The sequence below is a fragment of the Lolium rigidum genome, chromosome 4 (genome assembly GCF_022539505.1).
Source record: "Lolium rigidum isolate FL_2022 chromosome 4, APGP_CSIRO_Lrig_0.1, whole genome shotgun sequence".
Lineage (NCBI taxonomy): Eukaryota > Viridiplantae > Streptophyta > Magnoliopsida > Poales > Poaceae > Lolium > Lolium rigidum.
Window position 1 is genome coordinate 28763317 of NC_061511.1, and position 10711 is coordinate 28774027.

The window sequence follows — 10711 nt, forward strand, 5'->3', positions numbered from 1 at the left end:
CGCAACAAGATCGACGGAATGCCCAAGAAGAAGGCCGCGGCGAGCATCGCCGTGGACCGCATCAGCCAACTCCCCGACGAGCTCCTCCACCACGTGCTCGCCTCGCTGCCGGTGGACGAGGTCGTGCAGACCTCCGCGCTGGCCCGCCGGTGGCGGCACCTCTGGAAGCGCATGCCCGTCCTGCCCCTCGTCCACCCCAGGCGGTTCGCGAGCGCCGTGGATTACGACAAGTTCGTCAACCGTGTCATCGCCCTCCGCGGCGATGCGCCTCTCGTCATCTGCGAGATCGAGTCACATCTGACCAGGGATGATTACGCTGGTGAGCCCGATGAGCCTGATCCAAACCCGTACTTCGATTCCTGGATCCAGTACGCCCTGTCATGCAAGGTTCGGGTGCTCAGGGTCGTTGGCGACCATGTGGGCGGTGAAACACAGCTCGCGCTGCCTTTCATCTCCCAGCACCTGATGAAACTGGATGTTCAGCATTTCTTTGTGGACCCTGACGTTCTGGATTTCTCAAGCTGTCCTGTGTTGGAGGATCTGAAGATGCAGGAAGCTGGCTTCTGGGTGCGCAAGATGTCATTTCCGTCGCTGAAGCGTCTGTGCATTTCTGAATGCAACTTCCCCGCGGATTACCGTGTCTGTATATCTGCACCTCGTCTTGTTTCACTGCAACTGCTTGATTGTCAAGGCAAGACTCCTTTGCTTGAAAGCATGCCACTGCTAGAAACAGCGTCCATCGATCTCTCCACAGGGTGCGAGGATAAGTGTGGAGGTTGTGCTGACCAGACCTGTGAAGGCTGCCGTGGTTATCCTGTTAGTGCTTATCAGAGTGTGCTTCTCAATAGTTTGTCCAATGCTGTCAATTTGGAATTGAGAGATCAACCTAAAGTGGTATGCTTCCACTTGCGCTGTACCTTCTCTTGCTGTTTAGTAATTGCCATCTGCTATTTAGTTAGACATGCGTCAACACATCCTTAAACAACTTGCTTTTTTTTCTTTTACTATCACATTTTGTTTGATATACAGTTTAGTTAGTTTCTGATGATTGTGATAAATTGTCTGTACTATATGGATTATACTGTTGCAATTTCTTACACCATACAAGTCAGAAATTTTAGACTGATTGATTCTTCTCAAAATCTTTAGCCTCTATTGTTAATATCAACGTTTAAGATGCAGAAAAACGTAGAATGGCATAATGGGTTATGAGTATTTCTCACTGCATGAGCCTCTTTTAAGACACTAAATATTATACTTTGTCTGATCAAGCACCTATACTGTTGATTTCTTGATGTGAGCCTTCAACTATTTATTTTTGTTGAAATGAACCCTTGGATCATTATATTTAATTATATGGGGACTTGATAAGAAAAAAAGAATAATCTACAGGCTTAAGGTGTAGTTCTGTGTTTTCCCTTTCATAAGCCAATTAAAATATCTACCAAAAGTTTCTACCAACCTCAATTATTTCATTTCATATGCTGGAAAACTTGAGTTTCTGATTTGCTTATACTTCTGCAATTTGTCCAGTATATCTACAAAAGGGATCTGGAGTCTTACCCCACATTTGGCAGATTAAAGACTCTTTTGCTCGACATGTGGTGTAGGGCTATTGACCTACATGCACTAGTTCGCATTCTTCAGCACTCGCCAGCTCTTGAAAAGCTCACTCTTCAGCTTCGTAGTGATGAGGTAGATTTTCTGGATTTATGAGACCACTGTACTACTGATGAATGAAGCATGTTTATTCTGTTGATCTTACTAAAATGCCTTGTGTCCTTTAGAGGTTCCTATGTGCAGCCCGAGGCGAAAGAAAACATGTTAAAATAGAGGAATCATTTGCATGTGTGCATCTTAAGGAAGTCAGCATTGAATGTGAAGAGCGACTAAGGGTCAAGGATAAGGTCAATCAAATTGTGAAGATCTTCAATAGAAGTGGCGTACTTTCTGAGCATATCAGTTTCAAGAAGATCCCAAGGCCAAAAGCTTGTAAGTTAATATTGATGTTCTTCATGCCTTATGTGTCTCTAATTCTAAAAAAAAAATGCAACCATCTTGTAGCAATTATATTCTAACTTCAACTACTCACCAAGTAGAGTATATACTAACCTTTTACAATGGCATCCATATTCAAGATCTGTAATCCTTTAGTATGAGCTGACGGAGTTCAGAATGGGTACATGTCTCACCAGGATCAGGGTGGCACTAATAGTTGAAATACATTTCTATGGTGCATTGGTGCCTATAAATCTGATTAACTGCTAACAGAAACAGTAGTTGTTTCCATCTTACAATACAGTTTACTTCTATTGTTTTAATTTCCTGTCTTCTACCCTAGTAAGAACCACCAGTTGGTGACTGCTTCAAATTTTCGTTTGAGCCTGTGACCAGTTTGCCTATTGTGGGTTGACAGTGCTGCTATCTCCGATCACCCCTAATGACACTGATCAAACCAACCGACCTGCCACACTTTTGACCAAAGGCTGAGACACTGGTCATATGTGTTACCCCATCAGTATATCTACTCCGATAATTATTCCGAAGCTTTGTCTTAACTTCTGGTTAATAGTAAATTAGGTCAAATTACATACATGTTTGTTACTAGTTCTCTGCTTCAAAATCCTTATCCTAGCAACCATAAATTCCTCGGTATATTGTACGTAGTAAAACTGACGTGGTGCTCTTCATGTTTGTGCAGACTGTATCCGGGCTGTGTCACCTTCATTCTTTGATCCCAACTGGTCGGGTGAGGACTAAGGCGCGTGTTCGGTGGTTGTGTAATATTGTTCCAAGCCTTCCGTTATTTTGTTTGTCCAACTCTTTTATTATGTTGCCATGTGCTGGCTGTCGGTGTAACTCAACAAAAAGAATCTAGTTGGGTATGTCAAGACGTTACTAGTATTTATCTGTTGTCAGCAATGGAAATTGCGGCATGACTTTGCATCTTTAACTTATTTGCATGGATGCATAATCCCTTTTTTCAAAAGAAATGCTGGGTGAAAAGGTAAGAAGATTGTGTTATTTGATGGATGCTACCACTCTTTAGGCATAGCAGAACTATCAGCGCCAGTTCTGTTAATTTACAACGGGGTGAAGAGTGTGTAAATTTGCTGAGAGCCAGGGATTGAAACACACTAGTCATTGATCATAAGAGATGAGTGTTAGAGTATATTACGTTTAGTTATATTAGGTAGTTTAAGATTGTACTCCAATTCTATCTCTACTAGGCTTCTTGCCCTCCAAGTCTTCTCTACTATATAAACAGCCCAAGAGGCACAATGTAATCACCAATTATTGCATATCAATACAACACAATATTCCGCAATTCTACATGGTATCAGAGAGGTTCTTTCCGCAGCCTAGGGTTTAGCCACTCATCGCTTCCGCCGCCCCCGGGGAGATCGATCTCCATGATCTCCGCCGGGGGCATCACATCTCGTAGCTAGGTTTTTCTTTAGATTAGTTTCATAGTTCTAGCAATTTTCGTTTTTTTTTCCCCACTTAGATCTATATATCTCTCTTCATTAGCCACCAAACATCACGTTAGATCTCTTGCCGGTGCACTAAATTCTCCATGAACGCCCTCTACACGCGAAGGCCATGATCCAGATCTTGTGCAGATGCAGGTCTTCATCGACTCCAAGCTGCACCACGGACTTCATCAACTCCAACTGCGTGTGGCCCGGCTGGACACGAACTAGGCACATCTATGCTTCCAGATGCATGCACGATGCGCCTGTGCATATGAAGCATGCATGGATCAGCTCTCCTCCACTCCAAGCTACATCATGATGTACCTCTACCTCGCCGAATCTGCACCAAGCCGATCAAGCCGCACAATCGTCGCTGGTCATCGTCGACAACAACGCCGCCAAACACTCATGGTCATCGTCAACACCAACGGGGATCTTCTTCGACACCGCGACAATCTCCGCGGAACCCGGGTTTAATCCCCGGAATCTACTTCAACAACTACATCGCCGTCTTCGTCCACCACGACCTCGCCGCTAGAGTTGCAGTCTATTTTTATTTGCACGCTCGTGCTTAATTTTTCTTCTTAAAGCTCCTTCGTCTACTCCAACAATCGGCGGACAACTTCTACACACCGACCGATCACGGAGGCCTTCTCTGCCACTCCATCCAATTCTGGCGCGCATGGCTCATGGTGGTCCCTGTCTTCGCACGTTCGGTACTGGCAATACCGGCACGTGCCTTCGTCCCCGGCGCGCTCCCGAGTCCGGCAAGCTCGGTGCGGCGTGTTGCCTACTACTTCTACCACACCAACAACTCCAACCTTCAGAGCGTCTCCCGGGCTCAACGACGACAACGACCAAAACACAATCTACCTCAACTACGTTCTCCAAGGCGACTACATCAAACACGGCACCATCGACCACGATAACAACGGCTTCATCGACATCGGCATCAAGGGCTACACCACGTCTTCTTCTCCAGTCGGACCATCCGCGTAACTACCGATCCGACTGCGCGGGGGGGGGGGTGTTAGAGTATATTACGTTTAGTTATATTAGGTAGTTTAAGATTGTACTCCAATTCTATCTCTACTAGGCTTCTTGCCCTCCAAGTCTTCTCTACTATATAAACAGCCCAAGAGGCACAATGTAATCACCAATTATCGCACATCAATACAACACAATATTCCGCAATTCTACAATGAGTGCAGTGTTTGGCTCCTGAGGCCTCTGGATAAAAAAAAGAAAATGATATTTAGAAGTTCTAAATTTTGTTCTGGATACCTACAAGTGCTATCTTCATACCTTCAAAGTTTACTAAATAATAGTATGTTGCATTTTGGGATGCAACGAAAAACAGAAAATTGCAGTTCCAAAAGGTAAAAAGATCTCGATTTTCCTCCACATGTTTGAAATGATATTTTTTGTGAAAACTTATTCGTACTAGACCTGAATACCTGCATATTTTTCTCAGAATTATTTTAATCACCTCTTGGATGAAGTCTGTTTTCATTGATGATCGATGCTATATTTCATAGTCACTCCCAGCTGAACTGTTCGTGTTCATTTAATTAACAATGGGGTGGAACACCTCCTCCGCCATGCGGCAACACCTCCATGTATTAGGTGCCTATGGCATGTGGCCTCCATACTGACAACCATTGTGGAAGAAGATGAACAGTCTGACACGCAATTCATATTTTGATATTTAAATGACAATCACATGGCTCCAGCCATCATGTTGTTATATGATACACATCATATAGCATCTCATACAAACATATTGAAATCTTGAAACTATACCACATCGTATGTACTTGCTGCAAAAAGAGAGTTAGATGGCTCTAGACGCTCTATTGCAAGTTTTACCCAAGTTGATAAATTTTATTACACAACATCTACACCACTATCATCAAGGGTTAATTGCTCTTTCCTATGCATCCCGTTTTTGCACAATGAAGCGACCAATCAAATGTATAGTGCGTCCGAGCAACATAGAAGGGCCGCTGACCACCAGAAGATTGTAAAAAATTGCCTTCATACAGTGGGAGTTTGGCAAGATGCATACTAGTGAGAACCAACAAAAGATGATACTACCACCACACATATACTTGCTATATCGAAATAAAGCAACTAAACATAGATCTGCTCCGATGCCACTGAAGGGGATTGTGTATGTATTTCCAAAATATATACTATGTAGTCCATGAACACCCAAAATCTATACTATGTAGCTGCAGCAAATGGATTTGGTTGGTATCGACTCACCGAGTAAAGCAGAAGAGATGAAAATGGTGATTCAGGAAATCCACACAGCTAGATGATACCTCCAAGCCACGAGGATATCTCGTCATTGCTCCAAGAATCGAATAGGCTATTCCTTCAACATAGTCCACGCGTCAGGCGGTATCTGCAAGGGTTTCACCGTCCACGGCTAGGCTATCGCATTGAGAGTGTTTCAACCTTATGACGTGTGCGGAGAGGGAGAGAGAGATACGGCCAACCAAAGGGCCATGAGAGACTTCGAGAGGAATTTGCACACAAATTGAGGTGGGGGGCCTCTAATTGTAGGTGGATAGGGGTCACAAACTTGGGGAGGGGGAAGCCGCCCACCCTAGGTCGGTGCGGCCAAGGGATGGGCAGGTCACCCCAATCATAAGGCCCACCTTTCGGAAGGGTGGCCAAGGGAAGGGGGCTGGCGCCATGGGCCCTTGGGGCCTGGCCAACTGGCCTAGTTGGGATGCCCTGGCTGGATCCCTGTGGCCATGGTGTCCTGGTCGGCCACCTTCACCTTTATTTCCACCAAAAATTTTCCCTCTCTCTTCTTCCCGTGTCCACCAGACACTCTAGATTCCACTGAAACAAGGTTTCCCCAATACGAAATATCACCGGAATGATTCCGAGAATAATTCAATATATATATATATATATATATATATATATATATATATATATATATAGAGAGAGAGAGACGCGCTATTTGACTCCCTGGGTGCAGAATATTATTCTGCACCCCACCCGACCTGTTCGCTAGGCGCGCCACCCAGCCTGCACGGTGCGCTCCACCAACCACGCGGGAGGCGATGTAAAATAACGGGGCAGGTGACATAAAATTACTCCATCGATGTCTGAGCAGCCCGTAACCGCACAATGTGACGTGATGAAGTTGCATGCGCACTTAGCACCGACGTAACTTGTTTGGAATATTATGGTCGAACCAGCAAACCAACGTGCATTGTGACATAAAAAAGGGAGCCTCTGTAAGATAACTATAGAAGCTAGATGCAGCGACCAACAATCTTAATACTCCATCTAGTCTAGTTAAACATACGACAATTATATGAAGCTGGGCAAATAAATCGAAACGGCATGACAAAAGCAAGTTACTTTTGGCAATCATCTTCTGCCAAAAGTTGGGCTAAACATAATCAGATCACCCACATAGCAGCATAATTTAATTATATGAAGCTAGGCCAGCGCATAATCATATCACCAAACATTCACATAGCAGCATAATTTAATTAGTTGTACGGAAAAATCATAATGATATCGGCAAACATAATCACTAGTGTGAAAACAGAACAATTTACACTCGTTTTCCATCAAATTCAGGCGTTCCAAAAGGGGTCTTTTAGAGCCACTTATTACAGTTTACTTACAATCAATTGAAACTGATTGCTTCCCCAGGAAAGAACACATCTGACCAATATAACCAGAATCACGTCGTTTTCCCTAAACCTTCACTAGCAGGGAGAATTATCCGGGGAGCTGATGTCCAGAACGAAAGCTCTGCTGTCGGAGTCACCGTAATAAGGACAGTGACACCTCTGCGAGCGGAGGAGCCGTCAATGGGAACGAGATCTCCGGTATGGACCACTGCAAAACATCTCTAGCTTCTTTCTAAAGAGCTCATTAGCCTGCTGTCCTCTGACTGGACATCTTGTACGGTGAGCCGATGGTGTTGCCTCCGTGCTTCCGCTGTTAGCCTAGCAATTCAATACATGTCACCACACAGTCAAATCGTTTACAAAACCAATAAGCAAAAGATGAACTGAAACTTGAAATATCAATCTGGAACTAATTAGTGGAAATTGAGAAAGCATGTCGCTTGACGTAAATCTACGGTCAACCATCGGCGTCGACAGAAGAGCATATGCTCAAAAAATCTCCTAGACAATGGCTATGGCTAAAACAGTAACCTGATTGTCCAGTCATGGGTATTATGAACTCTAGTATAACTGAATGTAGCACAAGATAGCTAGATACATGTAACTCAATCACAGATGTACGAAGGATATAATTGTGAATCGTTGAACAGCTCCATACATGCTGATAAATGTTATCTGAAGTTAAAATATGAGTACCATTTCCCGATGAAATTAGATCAAACTGTTGTAGTTGTAATATTTCACATGTACGCAGATATGCCAAGTTCAACCTTTGGAAACTTAATCATGTAATCTGCTAAAAGGAACGAGGCCCACAAAATAAGTAACACTTGTAGATACACTGATGTAAATTTACAGGCTCTACACATAAGCCAAGCTACGATATGGGAAAAAACTGATCAATCTATCACAAGTTCCATGATGGATCAGAAATTACGCATTGGTGACATGCAGAAAAGTGAGCCAATCTTTTCTTTAACCTTTTACATTAAACTATTAAAGACTGCATAGCTACTCATAAATTAGTTGGTATCAATAAAAGAAGATTTGACGGATCCATTGCCTCAGCAGCCTCGACAGCTAGAAAAAAATAGATTTGATGAAGTAGGAGCAACCAAACATGTAGTTGATAAGAAAATACGTCACAACTGATATATGTGAACCACCTCCCACGAAGGCCTGAAGAATTAATGAGCTCCGGCAATGAAATTTTTTGAACAAAAACACAGGAGTCGCTGGAAAAGTAGATGACTAAAACTAACATCGGGCTACCAAGCTAAGCGCAGCCAACTCGCTGCAGCTTCAGCAACTTGTTTAAGCTGATTAGGCGGTGCCCTCACTTGCGCGTGCAGTCAAAGTCCACTCACCGACGATTGAGTAGCTTGTCTTGCGTGGCTACCGGTGTCTTGGTGACCTTGATATCGGGGCCCCGTGCTTAAGCAGATCACATTGTGAGCTGACATGTATGGCCATTTCAATGTGTTGTTCTCAGCGCCGTTCTCAGCGCCAATGGTGTTAGATCTCTCGTGGTCGTACTCATGTGAGCTACGAAATGTCGGGATTGGTGAGCTATGGTGTCTGCACAGCCTGGATCTATGGACAGAGGAGAGTTCCTACGCCCTGGTGTTGAACATAGATTATTAGGTGCGTCTTCTCTTCTGCTCACTTTACATGAACTAATAATTTTCATGCTAGGAGAGACGCCTTGACCTACATGCTGAGCAAGGTAAGCCCAGAACCTGCAATAATAAATCTATGAATGCGATGGATAACTAGTTTTCCCTCAGCGAGTCAACCGCCCATCAAATTTCATGCCATAACTGAACCACCTCTAACGCATCTATCCAAAACATGTGAAAATCCAGGTGCTGCACCAATTTTCAGGGACGAGGTAAACACGCATGGAAATTTATTAGACGTAAATAGATGACCACGATCCGCCGGCAATAGACCCCAAATCAACCGAACATATGAGGTTATTTGAGAGCGAATCAAACCAGGAAAACAACCGGATCCGAGGACGACGGAGATGGCAGCTCGGAGCATAACAGCAAATAGATCTCGCTGGAGCACCACTTCGCCGATTCAGCCGGCTGACCACGGCGTCACCGATTCCGCCGGCCGACTACGACGGAGCAGAGGACAACTAGAGCGCAGAGCACACCCGCAGCTTACCCGCTCGCCGCCGGCCGCTCACCCCATCGCCGATGCCGCGCCCAATTCCAACTGATCTCCGCCATGTGCGTTGAACTGAAAACCATGATGGAAAAAAAATGAGGCGACGGAGTTAGTGGGCAGCTCTCAAGTCTCAACCCCACGATGACCAAATTGGAAAAAATTATAGTCACCAAATTATAATTATGATGGTTGAGGAAACTCAACTCAAGGTCACCCGCAGCACCGCACGCCACGGAGGCCACCGGCCACTTGAAGGCCTGAAGAAACCAAGATGTCTCACCTGAAGTTCCGCTGCTCCCATACGGGATCTGGAGCTGGAGGTTGAGGACGAGGCACAGCCGGAGAGGTTGGAGACGAGGAGGACGGCGGCGACTGGCGTTGGTGGTCGATGGAAGGTATTTGGGACGTGAGGCGAGAACGGAGGCGACAAGACCTAGTCGCAGGCCACTGGAGCTCGGCGTCGTTGGAGACGATTACGGCCGGGTCACGGCAGCGCTTGGAGGCGGTGGGAAATGGATCCATATTGGCCGGTGGAATCGGGCGGAGAAGAACAAGGTGATGCCGGCGGGGCAGAAGATGCGGCTCACACCCTCCCGCCGCCCGCCAACACTCGCCCGCCGCCGCGCTGACTCGCTCGCCCCTATCCGCGTTCGATCAGAATCAGGTGAGAGAAAAAAAAAACAGGAGCGGATGGGTCGTGGGCTAGCTTCGAGACCCCACGCGTCCACGACTGACAAAAGAAACCGCCCAGGGTAATAAAAAGGAACAAATTACATCAGGTGAACGAGCCGCACCAAGAAGCCGGTTTGATGGACGCCGTCCGGCTCAGTGGACCGACCCGGGTGTAGAATTACTTATTCTACACCCAGGGGTATAATAGAGTTTCCCTATATATATATATATATATATATATATATATATATATATATATATATATATATATATATATATATGGGAAATAGTGGGCTACCATGAGGCATAGCTATGCACATGCATCCAACCATTAGATCTTCTATAGGGAGCACAAGGGGAGCACACGGTGTTAGCCCTTTTTTCATGCACGACATGCTCCTCCGTTACATAAACAACAGTTCCATCCGTACCTAACAGTTCCATCCGTACCGTAACATCGTTGCACATTTAAATGTTTTTACAGTTTTATTTGTTGATGGCATTGCTGTCATGCTCAACCGACGACATTTACTACCTCTTTTTGATACCAAAATGACAATCAAACATGGTCACGGGTTGTACTAGTGGTCATCGTCGGGAATTGTTGTCATGCTCAACCGAACGACATTTACTACCTCTTTTTATACCAAAATGACAATCAAACATGGTTACGGGTTGTACTACCGGTCGGCGTTGGGAAAGGCAGCCAACTAACGT

At 45.0% G+C, this 10711-nt stretch overlaps 1 protein-coding gene across 3 annotated transcripts; it reads right to left on the reverse strand.

The window, feature by feature from the left end:
* Positions 1-6957: 6957 nt before the first annotated feature.
* Positions 6958-9955, reverse strand: LOC124708338. 3 transcript variants are annotated; one of them, XR_007005108.1, is made up of 3 exons: positions 9527-9955; positions 9320-9394; positions 6958-7462 (listed from the first exon to the last, which is right to left on the reverse strand). XR_007005108.1 is itself a non-coding variant. In XM_047240010.1 (3 exons), the coding sequence occupies exons 1-3, from the start codon at positions 9842-9844 to the stop codon at positions 7366-7368; spliced, it is 414 nt and encodes a 137-aa protein (XP_047095966.1). In that variant the 5' UTR covers positions 9845-9955; the 3' UTR covers positions 7021-7365. The 3 variants fall into 3 exon arrangements, 1 of the variants encoding a protein (XP_047095966.1); XM_047240010.1 differs by having other exon boundaries at positions 7021-7462; positions 9603-9955; XR_007005107.1 differs by lacking the exons at positions 9320-9394; positions 9527-9955 and adding an exon at positions 8512-9313.
* Positions 9956-10711: the final 756 nt, after the last annotated feature.

What these genes read in the sequence shown, in the direction of transcription:
- LOC124708338 (XM_047240010.1), bottom strand. Translation starts at nt 9,844, where the DNA reads ATGGATCCATTTCCCACCGCCTCCAAGCGCTGCCGTGACCCGGCCGTA. An exon ending in TGGGAGCAGCGGAACTTCAG is followed by an intron (nt 9,395 to 9,602) that starts GTGAGACATCTT and finishes CATGGTTTTCAG; the next exon opens with TTCAACGCACATGGCGGAGA. An exon ending in GAGCGGCCGGCGGCGAGCGG is followed by an intron (nt 7,463 to 9,319) that starts GTAAGCTGCGGG and finishes TTGAATTGCTAG; the next exon opens with GCTAACAGCGGAAGCACGGA.